A 17,573-nucleotide genomic window follows, 5' to 3' on the forward strand; every position below is an offset into this window, starting at 1 on the left:
GGGGAGGCGGGTGCCCTGAAGGGGAGTCTGTGTCAGGGGGCCGCTCACACAGCGGGGCTGGCAGGTCTTCATGGAAAAGGAGGTGCCTTTCTAGCTTGTGGTTCTCCACCTATGTAACCATAGTGGTTATTAAAATTAACATCGTATTTAACGGTTTGGAGAGATTTCCTCTTAGTATTTGGAGTTTTAAGTTTAGTTTGTTTTGGGCAAGAGTATCGTATGATTAGAGCAGGGAGGCCTGGAGGGGCGGTTAGTGCAGCCGCCTTTTCTAAACGGTCCAAGGCCAAGGTGGCCAGGCTGCCCACACACGGCCCCTGAGAACCTGTTGATGTCGAAACCATATGTTCAAGTGCTCTGTCATTTGCCTTGAAGGAGAATGGAAATAAAAATGCTGAACAGCTTATGAAACCTCAGTCCATCAGCTCTTTTGTACAAAGTTGACAAATACTAATTCTTAAAACATCTGCTTATTTACAGAAGCTTCAAGATAATTCTGGTCGTGTATTGAAATTGCTATTTTAAAATCTTAAATAGAATTTGCTTCTAGGTTTGTTCGTTATTACCCAATGTTTCTCAGTCTAAGGAGACAGTGTTTTTCTAATGCCTCCCTGCCCCCATGCCATAAAATTTTAATGCCAAAGATTACTGAGTATCTTTTATGTACTATATGTATATCTGTGCTTTATACGTAAAAAAGTAAGATTTTTCTCAGCCCCCAAGAACCAGTTTTCACCTTGCTCGGCAAATGTCTCCAAGCACCTTGCTGCTGTTGGTGGCTATAATAGAAACAGAAATAATCAGGTTTTGTTTCACGTTAAGTATTTTAATTATGTAGGTATACTTTAAAGAAATATGTTTTATATAATTTTTTAAATCATGGAATTCTTTCTCTTTCACTGTTAAGCATCCGAGTTGCAGTAGAAACTTTTATGCAGCTTCCCTACAGAGCAAAAAAATTCAGACTGTACTGCACAAAACCTGTCACATTGCACATTGACTTCTGTGAAGACAGCACTGAGATTGTGTAAGTACAGCTTCTAACATATGCTGAATCATTAGTAAAAGTCTTAAATTGAGTGTATGATGTTCATGTGAAATCAGATCCTCTTGAGAAGTGCTAAGCCATTTCAAAGGTCTCTTTGTCCTTCAGGAGGTGTCTTCTGAGTCACTGTGTCAAACCTGGCCATGTAGCCCCATCTCCAGAGGCTGTGTTGTGAGGGGGTTAGAGTATGGTCTGAGCTCTGTGCTATTTGGCTTCTTAACTTACAAAAAGGGATATATTAAGTGTAAAGAGAAACATTTATACATCGGATCGTGGAGCATTAAAAAAAAAGTCCATGACATCCTTCTCCAGCCCCATTTCCTCCCTCCCTCCCTCCTGGGAGGCTTCTGTGACCTGTTCAGGCTCTGAACTTGCAGACCTTTTTCAGTGCTTTTATACATATTCACATGCATGGAGCTTTTAATGAAAATTAAAACACACTGTCTTATTGGCAAATTTAACTTAAGAATATATATTGAGTTGGCCAAAAAGTGCCTTTGGTTTTTAAGTAAAAATAAAGGACACATTTTTCATTGTCACAAAGAGCTTTATTGAACAACATATTTGCCCTTTTGTTCCACTACCTTCTGCCATTTTTCAGGCAACTTCATAATTCCATCTTCCCAAAGCTTTTATCTTTTTGAGCAAAGATCTGTTCCAGGTGCCTTTTACAGGCATCCAGGGAATTAAAATTTTTTCCATTAAGAGAATTTTGTAAAGACCTAAATAAATGGAAATCCGAAGGTGCAGTGTCTGGTGTATACGGCGGATGAATCAGAACTTCCCAGCCAAGCTGTAACAGTTTTTGCCTGGTCATGAAAGAAACATGCAGTCTTTGTGTTATCCTGATGGAAGATTATGCATTTGGGACTTCCCTGGTGGCACAGTGGTTAAGAATCCGCCTGCCGGTGCAGCAAACACAGGTTCGATCCCTGGTCCAGGAAGATCCCACATGCTGTGGAGGAACTAAGCCCATGTGCCACAGCTACTGAGCCTGTGAGCCACAGCTGCTGAGCCCACATGCCACAGCTACTGAAGCCTGCGCACCTAGAGCCCCGTGGTCCGCAACAGGGGAAGCCACTGCAATGAGAAGCCCACACACCGCAACGAAGAGTAGCCCCCGCTCGCCAGAACTAGAGAAAGCCCGTGCGCAGCAATGAAGACCCAGTGCAGCCGAAAATAAAGAGAAATAAAATTTTTTTAAAAAGGTGGAAGCCAAATGTTAAAAAACAAAATAGAGAATCGTATGCAGAAGTATGGTCAAGAAGGTGTTTTTTGCTAAACTTACGTGGAACCCAAACATCAAAGCGATTAACGTAACCAAGCTGGTGCAAATGATTTTCAGCACTTGAGTTGGATATTTTGAGTGCGTCGGCTATCTCCCACGTGGTATGACGTTATTGTTCTCAATCAATATCTCGATTTGATCGCTATCAACTTCACCTGGTCTGCCCAACCGTGGAGCATCGTCCAGTGAGAAATCTCCAGCATGAAACTTCGCAAACCACTTTTGACACGTTTGATCAGTCAAAGCACCTTCTCCATGCACTGCACAAATCTTTTTTTTGCGTTTCAGTTGCATTTTTACCTTTCTTGAAATAATAAAGCATAATATGCTGAAAATGTTGCTTTTTGCTTCCATCTTCAATATTGAAATGGCTACACAAAAATTCACCAAAAATTTTTTATGTTTTTTTTTTTCAGTGCACACTGATATGCCAGCTGTCACAATACAATCTAACAGAAATTGTTTCGAATGAAGTTAAACACAGTTAGGTGCTACTGGAGCCATCTTAGGAAAAACAGAACAAACCTTTTGGCCAACCCAGTACTTTGAAGTTCTTTGCCAGTGCGCGTATTCCCTTCTGCTTTCAGTCGTTTTCCTGGTGAATGCAGTTGGCATACTTGCTGCCTTTAACCATGCCTCTCTTGATAGGCAGCTAGATTGTTACCAAACTATTTGGCACTGTACATTCTCATAAGAATATAGGTAAATCCAAATGAGATATATAGGTGTAGACATGTATACATGCACATGTGTACACATGTATCTCACACACACACACACACACACACACACACACACACACACACACACACACACACACCGCCTCTATCCGTCTAGTAATTTGACCACATTGCCAGTGTTTGTACAGGATGGGTCCCTGCACTGGGCAGTGCTGTGTCGGGGTTATGACTGTGATCTTTGCTGTCTTGAATGAGCACTACCTGAGGTCCTGGGGGTAAGCCCCATCCTCCCCCTCCAACATTGTGGCTTTGTGGGAGAAGAAGCTATGGGAAGCAGCACAATTTATTTTATTTTATTTTATTTTTTGTGGTACGCGGGCCTCTCACTGTTGTGGCCTCTCCCGTTGCGGAGCACAGGCTCCGGACGCGCAGGCTCAGCGGCCATGGCTCACGGGCCCAGCCGCTCCGCGGCACGTGGGATCTTCCCGGACCGGGGCACGGACCCGTGTCCCCCGCATCGGCAGGCGGACTCTCAACCTCTGCGCCACCAGGGAAGCCCAAAGCAGCACAATTTTGATTCAACTTGCACGTCCCGGTGATGTTGCATTCTAAGTTCTCTCTGAACTTGGAAGCTGCCTCTCTTATGGATGCTTTTGTGGGATCTGTGGAGACCCTCCCATCTCCACTCCCCCAGCCGTCATCACCTGTAGCTCCCTTGGGATGATGAATGCATCACTCTGTGGCTGCCTCGGAATCCATACTAATAAGCCCGCTGGTCTCTGCTGAGGCCGCTGTTCTGCCAGGCTGCCCAGCAACACCTGCCCCCTTCCTGTCCCTCTTGCAGAGCAGCCAGCCCTCCGGGCCCAGCTCTTCCTCAGAGGCAGACCCCTGTCTTTCTCACGCCCCCTCTGCATTACCCCCTTCCCAGCGCCACCACAGTGCTCCCCAGGGGCCTTCCCAGCCTTGGACACACCCAACCCTAGGAGACCCTCAGTGTAGGCGAAGAAGGGCTTCAGGTAAGTGATCTCGCTGGGTTTTGATCACCGTCTTTGATGTTGCTGGTTTTGTGTTTGCGCCTCATCTAGAATGTCTGTCTTAACATGTGTATTACAGTTTCTGTTAAATTTCCCTTCAAAAGGACTAGCAGTCTATACTCCCGTCATTGGGGTATAGAAAGTGCTGCTTTCCCCACACAACGTAGAATATCATCAGGCTTTTTAACTTTTCCTTGTTTGCTGGACAACAGTGGTATTTTGTTTTAAGTTGTATTTTTCTGACTTATAAGGTTGGGTATCTCTTCATGTAGTTAGCGTGTGTGTGTGTGTGTGTGCGCGTGCGTGTGCGCGCGCCGTGTTGAGAGAGAGACACACATACACAGACACAAAGACTGATTAACCTGTGACAGACTTGTTGATTTACTTGTTCATAGACTAGATTGATTTTTCTCTTGGGCCTTTTCCTTATTAGGAATCTACTACATTTTGTTGAAAAACAAAAAGCTTATTAGGTAATTTTTTGTATAGCAAGGTTTTAAAACCACTGTATTCGTTTGTTTGTTTGTTTATACCTCCCTTTGGAAACCCTTTGTGATTCTCTTGAAGTAATGTACTTAGTATCTTAGTAACCTTACTTTATTTTATTTTTGTTCCATGCTTCTAAATATTGGTTTTTCATGATCTTCCACTGCCTATGGCTTCTCCTGCGATTTTCTTTCCAAAGCCTAGTATGACTCTGACTCCAGTTTGGGAGAGTGTGTGTGTGTGTGTGTGTGTGTTTTAACACACCACCAAGTAGTTAATGCAGCCTAACCTGACATAGCATCAGATCCCACAGGTTAAGGGCTTCACCCAACAAGACCTCCCCCAGCACCCCACCCCCGCAACTTCAGATGCCAGTTTCAAGTCTGGGTTGTCACCTGTGCTTCTGACTGGGATGGCTGTAAATGAGAGGTTCCCTTCTTGGGTTTGATTAATTTGCTCACAGAACTCAGAGAAACATTTTACTTACTAGATTACCAGTTTATTATAAAAGATATAACTCAGGAGCAGCCAGATGGAAGAGATGCGCAGGGCAAGGTGGGGAGAGGCGCTTCCTTCCCTCTCCAGGCACACCTGTCCCCCACATCTCCACGTGTTCACCAGCCCAGAAGCTCCCAACCTAGGCCATTTTTGGTGTTTATGGAGGCTTCATTTCCTAGCCATGATTGATTAAATCTTTGGCCATTGGCAATTGATTCAACCTCCAGCCCCTTTCTCCTCCCTGGAGGTCAGGGTGGTGGGACTGAAAGTTCCAACCCTCTAATCACAAGGTTGGTTCCCCTGGCAACCAGTCCCCATTCTTAAGTTACCTTGGTGCTTTCCACTCATCACCTTGTCACTCTCATCACTGAACTCTGTGCCAGAAACAGGGACAATGACAAAATATATATTTCTTATCATAAATCACAGTATCACGCATAGGAAAGGACAAGATGATAGGGAGAAATGGGACACAGTGAAAGGGGTACCACGAGACGGTAGTGCTGCGTTTCCCACAGCCACTTTCAGGATGTTGGTTTAACCAACACGTGTGGGGCCCTCGCTCTGTGCCAGCCTGTGCTGAGCAATCCTCACTCAGGGTCCCTGTCCTGGGAAGCTGGTGTTCTGGCTGGGAGATGGGTGTCGCAGGTAATGGGACGATGGTGTTGGGACATGATGCCGTGGAGGTGGGCACAGTAGCTCAGGAAGCCCCAGAAAGGGGCCCGTTCTCAGCGAGTCTCTGCACTGGCACAGGCGGGCATGGAAGAGAAGTCTGCTGCGGGGTGCAGCTGGGATCATCACCCCCAGGCCAGAGCCAGACTCCCCGTTACCTGCATCATATGTTCCACATATAATATCAGAAACATCCAGTGTCTAATTTACTAAGTGATGTGAGCGTACTGGCCTCAGCTTTTTATTTAATGAAGTGCCTCTTTTCTCTGTTCCAGACCTGCCAAGAAGTGGGACAGTGCAGCTATTCGGTACTTTCAGAACATCCTAAAAGGTGAGGCAAGTGCCTGATCACTGCCGGACGCCTTCTGTTGATGAGAGGGTTTGAGATGTGCGTGCTTAGCTATCTGACCCCCTTTGTGGGGTTCGTAAGTGACCTGGAGCTTCTTCCACCCCAAGTGTCACAATGACTCTGCACCCCTGGAATTTTGGGGGTGGATGTGGGCATCAGTAATTGACAGGTGAAATCAGGAAGGAGCTATGTGGGTGAGGACCCTTACACAATAATGCCTGTCTCTTAGTTGGCATAGAAGCTGCAGCACTGCAAAATAAATTTACGTGCATTTCATTGAACCAACAGTTGATGAAAAGCCTAACTTTTTTTTAGCGAGCAAGGGGTAGTAAATGGATACTTTGTGATCACCGTCATTGCTAATGAAGATGTGTAGAATGTCTCAGCGCCTCTGTAGTGTGCTCTTTTTATTTTATATCCTTGGCTGTAAAATAGACTCTCATTTGAGACATCTGTCCTGACCCCTGGCAGTCTGAGCCAAATAACTGTGCCGAACTCCAGGGCTGTCCTGAGGGGCAGTGGGTTTGCATTGCCTGGGGCGCTGGCCCCTCTTCTCCACTGCCCCGGGCACAGGAGCAACCGGAGGCGTCGCGCCCGGGAGAAATGGGGGGGGGGCGCCTCTGGTTTTGTAGCTTGGGCCCTTGTGAGCCCACAGGGGGCCCGGGAGACACAGGTTTGGAGGAAGCAGAGTGCTTGGGTTGAATACCGTCCTGCTACATCTGCATAGCCTCCTCACCTGTAAAATGATAACAGTGCTTACCCCAAAGTGTTGTGGTAAGAGTGAAGTGAAATACGTTTGTAAAGGACGGAGCAGAGTGCCTGTTGGTGCCCATACATGGAGCTGCTCTTTGGGGCATTTGGAGGGGTGGAATGGACTCAGGTGAAAGACCGTGACTGGGCACGTGGGTTTGGGAGTCACTGGAAAAGAAGAGAGGGCCCAGAATTGTGCTCGAGGTGCTGTCACAGGGTGGCAGGAGGAGGATGGCGGGCTGAGGGGGACAGAGGACACATGGCTGACTTCGTGCCGGGAGAGCCTGCACCTTGCCTTGCCCAGTGCCAGACCCCTTCTGCGGGAGGAAGCTGTTGAATGTTGTGGCACTGGGTAATCGTGAGTGGTTAGCAGAGATTAATAGGTGAGAAATAGTCATAGTTGTTTAAAGCATACTTTTTTTTTTTTTTTTTTTTGGCCTCGCGGTGTGGCATGCGGGATCTTAGTTCCCTAACCAGGGATTGAACCCGCACCCCCTGCAGTGGAAGCGTGGAGTCCTAACTGCTGGGCCACCAGGGAAGTCCCCCAAGCATACTTTTAATATCACCTACTTTATGTTTTGATTTAGCAGCTACCCAGGTGGAAGCCAAATTGTGTGCTGTGGAAGAAGATACTTTTGAGGTTTACCTTTATGTAACTACAAAAAATGAAAAGGTAAGTGAAAGAATTGTATTAAAATATTATTTAAAATGCCTATTAAAACAGTGCACACCAGGCCTCCCTGGTGGCGCAGTGGTTGAGAGTCCGCCTGCCGATGCAGGGGACACGGGTTCATGCCCCGGTCTGGGAGGATCCCACATGCCGCAGAGCAGCTGGGCCCGTGAGCCATGGCCGCTGGGCCTGCATGTCCGGAGCCTGTGCTCCACAGTGGGAGAGGCCACAAGAGTGAGAGGCCCACATACCACCACCCCCCCAAAAAAAAAAAAAAAAAAAAGGAAAAAAAAACAACAACAGTACACACCTAGGAAAACAATGTCATTCACACAGCATATAAATTTTCTTAATCTTTCAAGGTCTGGCTTAGATCAGGAGTTAGCCAGGACTGTTTTTCTTCTTTTAATTACTTAAAAAAATTACTTTAGTATTTTATTTAGACAGCATTTTATTGAGTAATGGACAAGAAATTACTCCTATGGTGATGAGTGTGAAATGTTATTTTCTTATGAGAGAATGTAATTTTCTTGAATACACACATTTGGTGTGGTTTTAATTCCCTGCTTTTTCCCTTCCATAATTTTCTCATTGTATAGGCATATGCTCACTGTAAAGAATTCAGATACCATAAGTAGAAAGGAAGTGGGCCTCACCTGTCAGCCCCCTCTTTCCTTCACCCAGTTATTAGCTGTTCACCTTTGGCTGGCTGCCCTTTATGAAGGGTGATATGAGGATGCAGCAGCTCTGTACCTTGTGTGGAGGTGGATAGAGCTGCAGATCTAGGGCTGCTCAGGGCCCACAGAGGGCATCTAAAACCTGAATTTATTTTAAAACTTTGTTTTGGAACAATTTTACACTTACAGACGAGATGCCAAAATAGTGCAGAGATTTTTGTATGTGCTTTACCTGGGTCCTCCTAATGTTAACCATACAAACAAGTAGTACAATGATTAAAACCAGAAAATTTACACTGATAAAATATAATTTAAAAAAATCTACAGACCTTATTTGAATTTTGCTGCTTTTTCCACTGATTTCTTCTCTCTGGTTTCAGGTCTGATCTCAGATCCCACATTGCATCTGACTGTCCGATCTCCTTAGTTTCCTCCAATCTGTGACAGTTGTCTTTCCTCCTCTTTTAAGACCTTGACACTTCTGAAGAGTACTGGCTAGTTACTTTGTAGAATGTTACTCAGTTTGGCTTTATTTGTTGTTTTCTCATGATTAGCTTGAGGTGTTGCATGCTTTTAGCAAGAACGCTACAGAAGTGATGCCCTTCTCAGTACGTCAGAGCGGGGGTTTATGATGTTAATGATGTTTTATTATTTGTCATCTTAATCATGATCACCTGGTTAGGGTGGTGTCTGCTAGGTTTTTCCTCGAGTTACTGTTTATTCCGTTTTGAAATTATTAAGTATCTTATGGGGAGATACTTTGAGACCATGCAGATAGCCATCAATGACTCTTGTCTGCAGAACTTATTTCTGTGGTGTTTTGCCCATTTCCATCATGCCTTCTGCATTTTGAATTGGAATCTATGAGGAAGAGCTGACCCTTCTTCCCATTTATTAATTGATTCAGTAATTTATCTTAGTATAGACTCTTTGGATATTTATTTTACCCTCAGGATATAATCCACCATTATCATTATTTTCCTGCTCAAGTTGTTGCAGACTTAGTTGTTAGGAGCCTCTTCAAAGTGGCTGATGTGTCCTTCCTGTGTGTCCCATCATAGTGGAAAACTCCTCCTTTCTGGTACCACAGGATGCTCCAAGGCTAATTTTGTCCTTTTCCAGTCCCAGCCCTAGAATCAGCCACTTCTCCAAGAAGTGGTTCCTTTTATTGAAGAATGGTCTTCAGATATTAAGATCAGGGCACTAGGTGTGCTCATTATTACTACTGGGGTGTCATTGATTGCAGGCCCTCTCAGCAGACAGATAGGAAAGACATGTATGTACGTTAACCCACTTACACAAACATGTACATCTATTCCCAGATCTATCCATCTGTATATATATTAAGAGCTCTGGTACCTCTAATTTCAATCCAGCGCTGCAGGGTTCATTCTACCCCTCCCCTCTCCTCATTCCTAACACCTGTCTCTGACAGTAAGAAACCTGTGTTAGCTACAGTATAGTTACTTGATTAATCCTAGTATTCACATAGAGTAATTTCAGACTTGCTAACCCACGTTCCTGTGAAAAAGAAATTTGTCTTTAGCCTGAGAGCATGCAGCCCTGGATGCAGAATTATTTAGGTTAGCTCTTTTCTTCCCTACCCTCTTCAGTGTCATTGTGTTACTCATTTGTAATAAGGTTCATTTGTTACTCTTTGTGTTGTGTCTTGGGTTCCCCCACATTCTTGTTGATTTTGCCTGTGACTTTTCATTGCTTATTTTACAACTTGGTAAAAATGCCAGAATGTTGGCTACAGGACCCGTCTTGTGAAACGTCTTTTAAACAAGTTCTCCGCTGACCTGCTTCTTTCTTCTTGCTTTTCTTTCTCTGTGTGTATGGCTGTGTTCGGATGACAACTTGCTTTTACCTCAGGGTGTTAAAAGAGCAGAGGCATGCTCAGCGGAGAGAACTTACAGTGGACGCATGAGGTCATATTGCCAGAAAAGAAAGAATGGGGTCAGCAGTCCTTTTCTAGCTCCCGAAGGAAGCACAAGGATGTGTCCCAGCGTGTTCTCTCTCTCTCTCTCTTTTTTTTTTTTTGCTTGTTTTCTTTCACACAAAATTATTTTGAGATACATCCACGTTGATCCTTTTATTGTCAGTATCCTTCCATTGTCTGGATATACTACAGTGTGTTTATCCATTCACTTGTTGATGGACATTTAAGTTGTGACCCCTTTGGGGCAACTGCAAATGAAACTTCTATGAAGATTCATGTACAAGTCTTCCTATGGACCTGTGCTTTCATTTTTCTTGGATAAATACCTAGGAGTCCCACTTCTGGGTAGTGTTATAGTATAGGTATTAAGAGCCTACCAAATTGTTTTCCAAAGTGGTTGACCATTCTAGAGTCCCATCAGCAATGAGAGTTACACCTCCTTCACGTCGTCTTCATTACTTTTATGGTCATTCTCACTGGTGTGTCATGGTCTCTCATTGTAGTTTAAATTTGCATTTTCCTAGTGACTTACGATGTTGAGTATCTTTTCATATGCTGTTTGCAATCCGTATGTCTTCGATGAAGTATTCAGATCTTTTACCCATTTTTTCCTTTTTTTTAATTGAGGTATAATTGACATACAACATTATATTAGTTTCAAGTGTACAATACAATGACTTAATACTTGTGTATACGTACTGCAAAATGTTTAGTTAACATCCATCACCACGCGTTACAGAATTTTTTTCTGGTGATGAGAACTTTTAAGATTTACTCTTAGTAACTTTCAAATATTAAGTATATATATATACTTATATATACTTATATATATGTAAGTATTATTAACTATAGCTGCCATGCTGTACATTATATGCCCGTGACTTATTTATTTTATAATTGGAAGTTTTCACCTTTTGACTCCATTCACCCAGTTCATCACCTTCCCCCCCGTATGCCCCCCACCCCAGCTCTGGCAACCACCAATCTGTTCTCTGTATCTATGAGCTTGGGGGTTTTTTTTTGTTTATTTTGTTTTCTTTTGGTTTTAGATTCCACATACCAGTGGAAATTATATAGCATTTGTCTTTCTCTGACTTAACTTCACTTAGCATAGTGTCCTTAAGGTGTTGTCACAAATGGAAAGATTTTGTTCTTTTTTGTGGCCAAATCATATTCCATTGGGTATATGTATATACACCACATTTTTTTAACATCTTTATTGGAGTATAATTGCTTTACAATGATGTGTTAGTTTCTGCTTTATAACAAAGTGAACCAGTTATACATATGTCCCCATCTCTTCCCTCTTGCATCTCCCTCCCTGCCACCCTCCCTGTCCCACCCCTCTAGGTGGTCACAAACCACCAAGCTGATCTCCCTGTGCTGTGCGGCTGCTTCCCACTAGCTGTCTATTTTATGTTTACACCACGTCTTTATTTATCCATTCATCCACCCATGAAAGCTTAGATTATTTCCATTCACTTGGCTATTGTAAGTAATGTTGCAGTGATCATGGGGATTCATGTATCTTTTCAAGTTAATGTTTTCATTTTCTTCAGATAAATAGCCAGAAGTGGAATTGCTAGATTTTATGGTAGTTCTATTTTTAATTTCTAGAGGCATCTCCATGCTGTTTTCCATAGTGAGTATACTAATTTACATTCCCACCCACAGTGCATAAGGGGTCCTTTTTCTCCACATACTTGCCAACACTTGGTGTTTCTTTTTAACAACAGCCATTCTGACAGACGTGAAGTGTTACCTCACTGTATTTTTATTCATTTATTTAATTTATTTATTTTTGGTCGCCTTGGGTTTTTGTTGCTGCGTGCGGGCTTTCTCTAGTTGCGGCGAGTGGGGGCTACTCTTCGTTGTGGCGCGTGGTCTTCTCACTGCGGTGGCTTCTCTTGTTGTGGAGCACAGGCTCTAGGCACGCGGGCTTCAGTAGTTGTGGCTCACAGGCTCTAGAGCGCAGGTTCTAGTTGTGGCGCACGGGCTTAGTTTCTCCACAGCATGTGGGATCTTCCTGGACCAGGGCTCGAACCCGTGTCCCCTGCAGGCGGACAGATTGGCAGGCAGATTCCTAACCACTACACCACCAGGAAAGCCCCTCATTGTGGTTTTGATTTGCATTTCCCTGATTATTAGGGATATTGAGCATCTTTCCTTGTACCTGTTGGCCATCTGTATGTCTTCTTTGGAAAAAAGTCTATACAGATCCTCAGATCCTCTGCCCATTTTTGAGTTGGATTATTTGGGGGTTGGTTTGTTTGTTGCTATTGTTGTTGTATGAGTTCTTTATGCATTTTGGATATTAACCCCTTATCAGACAAATGACTTATAGATATTTTCTCTCATTGAGTCTTTTCATTTTGTTGGTGCTTTCCTTTGCTGTGCAGAAGCATTTTAGTTTGATGTAGTCCCACTGGTTTATTTTTGCTTTTGTTGCCTTTGCATTTGGTGTCAAATCCAAAAAATCATCTCCAAGACCAGTGTCAAGGAGCTTATCACCTGTGTTTTCTTCTAGGAGTTTTATGGTTTCAGATCTTATATTCAAGTCTTTAATCCATTTTGAGTTTGCTTTTGTATATGGTGTAAGAAAGTGGTCCAGTTTCATTCTTCTGCACGTGGCTGTCCAGTTTTCCCAACACTGTTTATTGAAGAGACTGTCATTTCCCCATTATATATTATTGACTCCTTTTTCGTAATTTAATTGACCATATATATGTGGGTTTATTTCTGGGCTGTCTATTCTGTTCCATTGATCTGTGTGTCTGTTTTTATGCCAATACCATACTATTTTCATTAGTATCTTTTGTCCATTTTAAAATTGGTTTTGTTTTCTTTATATTCAGTTTTGAGAGTTCTTTATGTATTCTGGATACATGTCCATCCAGATATATTATTTAAAAATATTTTCTCCTTTTCTGTGGTTTGCCTTTTACAGTATCTTTTGAAAAGCAGAAATTTCAAATTTTGATAAAATCTAATTTATGTTTTTTCTTTTATGATTTGTGTTTTGTCTTCACCCTCTTCCCAGATCTTTACCTGGCAAAGCCATGTTAGTTCTCAAGCACTTTCAAGTAGGCGTTTTTAGATTTTGTACCGTTTCTTACTGTTTTTCTTATCAGGAAGGTTGGTCAGAAGTATCTAGTTCACTGTTACTTGAGCAGAAGTCAAGAGATCAGTTTCTATCAAGTTATGTTCTATAGGGCTTCCCTGGTGGCGCAGTGGTTGAGAGTCCGTCTGCTGATACAGGGGACATGGGTTCGTGCCCTGGTCCGGGAAGATCCCACATGCCGCGGAGCGGCTGGGCCCGTGAGCCATGGCCGCTGAGCCTGCGCGTCCGGAGCCTGTGCTCCGCAGCGGGAGAGGCCACAGCAGTGAGAGGCCCACGTACCGCAAAATAAATAAACAAAAAAATAAAAATAAAAAATTATGTTCTATAAAATAATTTTTCTGAAGATTGAAATTTTTGGTTAAGTTTGGCATATTTTCTGAACAGTCACCTGAGTATATTTGTCTTATTCATGAAATGTTTAAAATTATACAGGTTTGTGTGAACGATGATCTGGTTGCAAAGAACTTCGCTTGTTATGTATCACCCACGGAGAATAAAAACCTTGATTCTTTAGAGAAACCAAGATTGAATATAAAGTCAGCATCCTTTTCCAGTAAACTGAATCCAGCACTTACTCTTTGGCCAATGTTTTTGCAAGGAAAAGATTCTCAAAGGATGGAAAGTGAGTGGATTTCACCAACATGTTTCTCTTAAACTGTCTTATTTATAGGAATCTTAGCGTGTTGATATAATTGTTGTACAGACTTTTCCCCGTATGGAGGCAGAGACTTCGACTCTGAATTTAATATTTGAATTTTAATCCTGGTGACTTTGTTACAAGTTTTGAGGTTCTAAAAGAGCTGCTGCAGTTTGTTTTTATGAGAACAGGATAAAAAACTATTGTCAATTTCTTATTAACATGGAGTTATATTTTCAGAAGTCCATATGTTCGTAATTTAAAGATATTATCAAAAACAAGGTTTTGTTTACTGTTTTAGATACTTAAAAAAAAAGAGCCATTTATTAGCATGAAAATATGAGAAGATTCAGTCACGGACAATGGAAACAACTTTAAATGTTTCTCTCTACATCCACTTTTGTATTTTGGGTTTTATTTCATGCTTTAACCCTGAAATGTATTCTTTCTGTCAGAGTCAAGTGGTTTAACTTTTCTGGCAAAGTCTCTCCAGCATCCGTGGCCCAAGGGTGTCGGTGACCTCGGGCCAACCGCTAGGATCCTGGGTAGGTTCTCTTTTGCTCCATTTCATAGGCAACGTAAAAGAACACTCTTAACTATCTAAAGATTGTAGGGGTTGTTTAGAAGGGCTGTGGTAATTCTCTCTCTTTTTCCCTTAATTTAATGGAACCAATTTATGATGTAGATGCTGACAAAGATAATTTGCCTTGCAGTCCATAGGATTTTACCATAACATAAAGAACATAACAGGCACTTGTTCATGTGTAGGACTGATTTATTCCAGCCCAGCCATAGGCCAGTGATTATTATTTGTCTTTAGAATGTACATATGGATTTATGATTGAATTTTACTTTAAGCAATAGGATGCATAGAAATAAGAAAGAGGCGGGGGCTTCCCTGGTGGCGCAGTGGTTAAGAATCTGCCTGACAATGCAGGGGACACAGGTTTGAGCCCTGGTCCGGGAAGATCCCACATACCACAGAGCAACTAAGCCCGTGTGCCACAACTACTGTGCCTGCGCTCTAGAGCCCACGAGCCACAACTACTGAGCCTGTGCTCTAGAGCCCGTGAGCCACAACTACTGAAGCCTGTGCACCTAGAGCCCGTGCTCCACAACAAGAGAAGCGACCGCAGTGACAAGCCCGCGCACCGCAGTGAAGAGTAGCCCCCACTCACAGCAACTAGAGAAAGCCCACGTGCAGCAACGACCCAACGCAGCCAACAATAAATAAATAAATTTATTAAAAAAAAATAAGAGGCATTTATGAAATCAAAAATATCTAGTCTTTAATTCCATATCTCCAAGGTATGTAATGAATTGGATTTGTTGGGCAAGGGTGAAACATGCCAGCCACTCTGATGCGTGGCTCACTCTCTGTGCTGATTCCTCTGTGATCACTCTTACATTGGGTGTATGTATACCTGTTGATATTTCAGATATATCCATTGTAAACCTCAAGTAAACTAAAGCTTCAGTCAACTAAAATATTCCATGCACCTTAAATTTTTTAAATTACCTTGGTAATGTTGTTCATCATAGAAAAATACAGATAATTTTCAAAGCCTGTCACCTTTGATGTACCTACTTACTGAAATTTTAGAGTTTTTTTTTTTCCAAAGTTTTCCAGACGTGAGGGTGTGTCTTACAGAAATGGGATCCTACTACACCTACCTCTTTGTAGTGGTTTTTCACTTCTTTCTAGGTCAAATGCATCCAGTATAACCTCTCTGAGGTGAGACTCTGTCAGTCCACTCCCTCCTCTGTGGCACCGGGAGGCCTTATTCCCTCCTGCTGAGTTGGTCAGATGGGCTCTCCTTGTGCAGAGTTTGTGTGGTGGATGTTGGCCTATGTGGCCCCCACCCATATTCTGATGTGCCTCCTGTAGGGGTCCCAGATGGGAATTTCTGCTGAAGGGAGCCCATTACTAATGGGAATGTGTTATTTCCATCTGTGTTTTTTCCATTTCCACAAGAGCAAGAAAAATACCAGGCACTTAGATGGTGTTTAACCACTGTACAGCTTTCCATTGTATAGACATATTATTTCAAGTAGCCCCAGATTGCTGGGCAATAATTGTTTCCTACTTTTCTTTATTACAATCAGTGTTGGAATGAACTCTGTATATCTTTGAAAAGGAAAAGGTTGATGGTAAACAAAAGAAAGCTAATGTGAGATGTGACTGGATTATCACATAAGAAACAAAATTATTAGATGTTACTTATTCAAGCAAAGATTTCCTTTTTCTTATTAATTATTGTGAGGAGCTATTTCAATTATATTTTTATTAAGTTTTGGTACCTCTCCTTGAAGTTGCCTTATTTTTTCAAAAATCAAAGTGTAGTACTTGGCTAAACAGTCAAATAGTATAGAAAGGCTATAATGAAAAATAATTTTCTCTTGTCCAGCTTCTTCTCACCCAGGCTCCTCCCTAGAGGTAAACCTTTTATTTTTTCTTAGCTGTTTATCTTGGCAGTTAATTAAGTTTTAAAATATTTATGATTATTTTACTCTGCCCAGGCTTATGCACTCTAGACCTTGTCCTGACTTCTGCGGCAGGTTAGCTCTCACACTCCTGTTCCACACATCTTCAGTCCTCAGATACTCAGGAAGCGCCTACTATGTGTCAGGCACTGTTCTAGGATTCATCAGAAAAGGAATCAAAATCTGTTTTCTCGGAGTTTACTTACATTTTCTCAATAAAACTTTTAATGTAAGATGATCACAAACTTCCAGAAAAGTTGGAGAGCATTACAGAGAACTTGATTTTATCCTAAACCACTTGAGAATAAGTTGCCGACTGGAACGCCCCAGCTCTCCCCAATACTTGAGTGTGTTTTTCTTAGAAATAAGGGTACTTTCAAAAATATTCACAGTACAACCCATCTAAATCAGAAATTAACGCTGATACATTGTGATCGTCTAACCCTCAGCTACCATTGAAATTTTGCCGGTTGTCCCACTAATTCCTTTGTGGGAGAAAGATGCAGCTCAGTACCACTTGGTGCAATTCCCGGTCTCCCTCGGCCTGCAGCAGTCATCAGTCTTTCCTGGATTTTCCTGACTGTGACACTTTTGAAGATTATGGACCAGTTATTTTGTAGAGTGTCCTCAATTGTGGCAGATGATTTCCTGTTTCCAGTTACATTGATTTTTGCTCTGATTTTTATTCCATTTTTCTGCTTACTTTACATTTAATTTGCTGTTCTTTTCTAGTTTCCCAAGGTGGAAACTTATATTATTAATTAAAATTTTTTCTTCTAATATAAACATTTAACGATATCGGTTGCTCTTTAGTGCTTTTGCTGAATCCCACAGAGTTTGATAAGTTGTATTTTTATTTTCATTTAGGTAAAAATGTTTTAAAATTTCTCTTGATTTCTTCTTGATCTATATATCATTTAGAAGTGTGTTGTTTAATCTCCAAGTATTTTGGGATTTTCCAGCTATCCTTTTGTTATTAAGTTAGTTTAGTTCCATTGTGGTCTGAGAGCATACATTGTGCAATTTCTGTTCTTTTAAGTTTGTTTAGGTGTGTTTTATGTGGTCTGTCTTGGTGTAAGTTCCATTTGAGCTTGAGAAGAAGGTATAATCTGCTGTAGGATGAAGTAGTCTGTAGATATCAATTAAGAACAGTTGATTGGTGGTGCTGTTGAATTCAGCTGTACTCTTTTTTTTTTTTTTGCGGTATGCGGGCCTCTCACCACTGTGGCCTCTCCCATTGCAG

At 42.2% G+C, this 17,573-nt stretch overlaps 1 protein-coding gene across 1 annotated transcript in view; it reads left to right on the forward strand.

Moving 5' to 3' along the window:
* The window catches only part of TDRD12 (tudor domain containing 12), an 82,768-nt gene that overhangs the window by 15,761 nt on the left and 49,434 nt on the right, over positions 1–17,573 (forward strand). The window contains 5 exon segments of the mRNA XM_007471089.1: positions 905–1,024; positions 5,976–6,031; positions 7,387–7,472; positions 13,642–13,831; positions 14,302–14,391. Of these exon segments, the coding sequence (XP_007471151.1) occupies positions 905–1,024; positions 5,976–6,031; positions 7,387–7,472; positions 13,642–13,831; positions 14,302–14,391 (542 nt within the window).

This window comes from Lipotes vexillifer, unplaced genomic scaffold (genome assembly GCF_000442215.2).
Source record: "Lipotes vexillifer unplaced genomic scaffold, Lipotes_vexillifer_v1.1 scaffold182, whole genome shotgun sequence".
In the NCBI taxonomy this organism is placed as follows: Eukaryota; Metazoa; Chordata; class Mammalia; order Artiodactyla; family Lipotidae; genus Lipotes; species Lipotes vexillifer.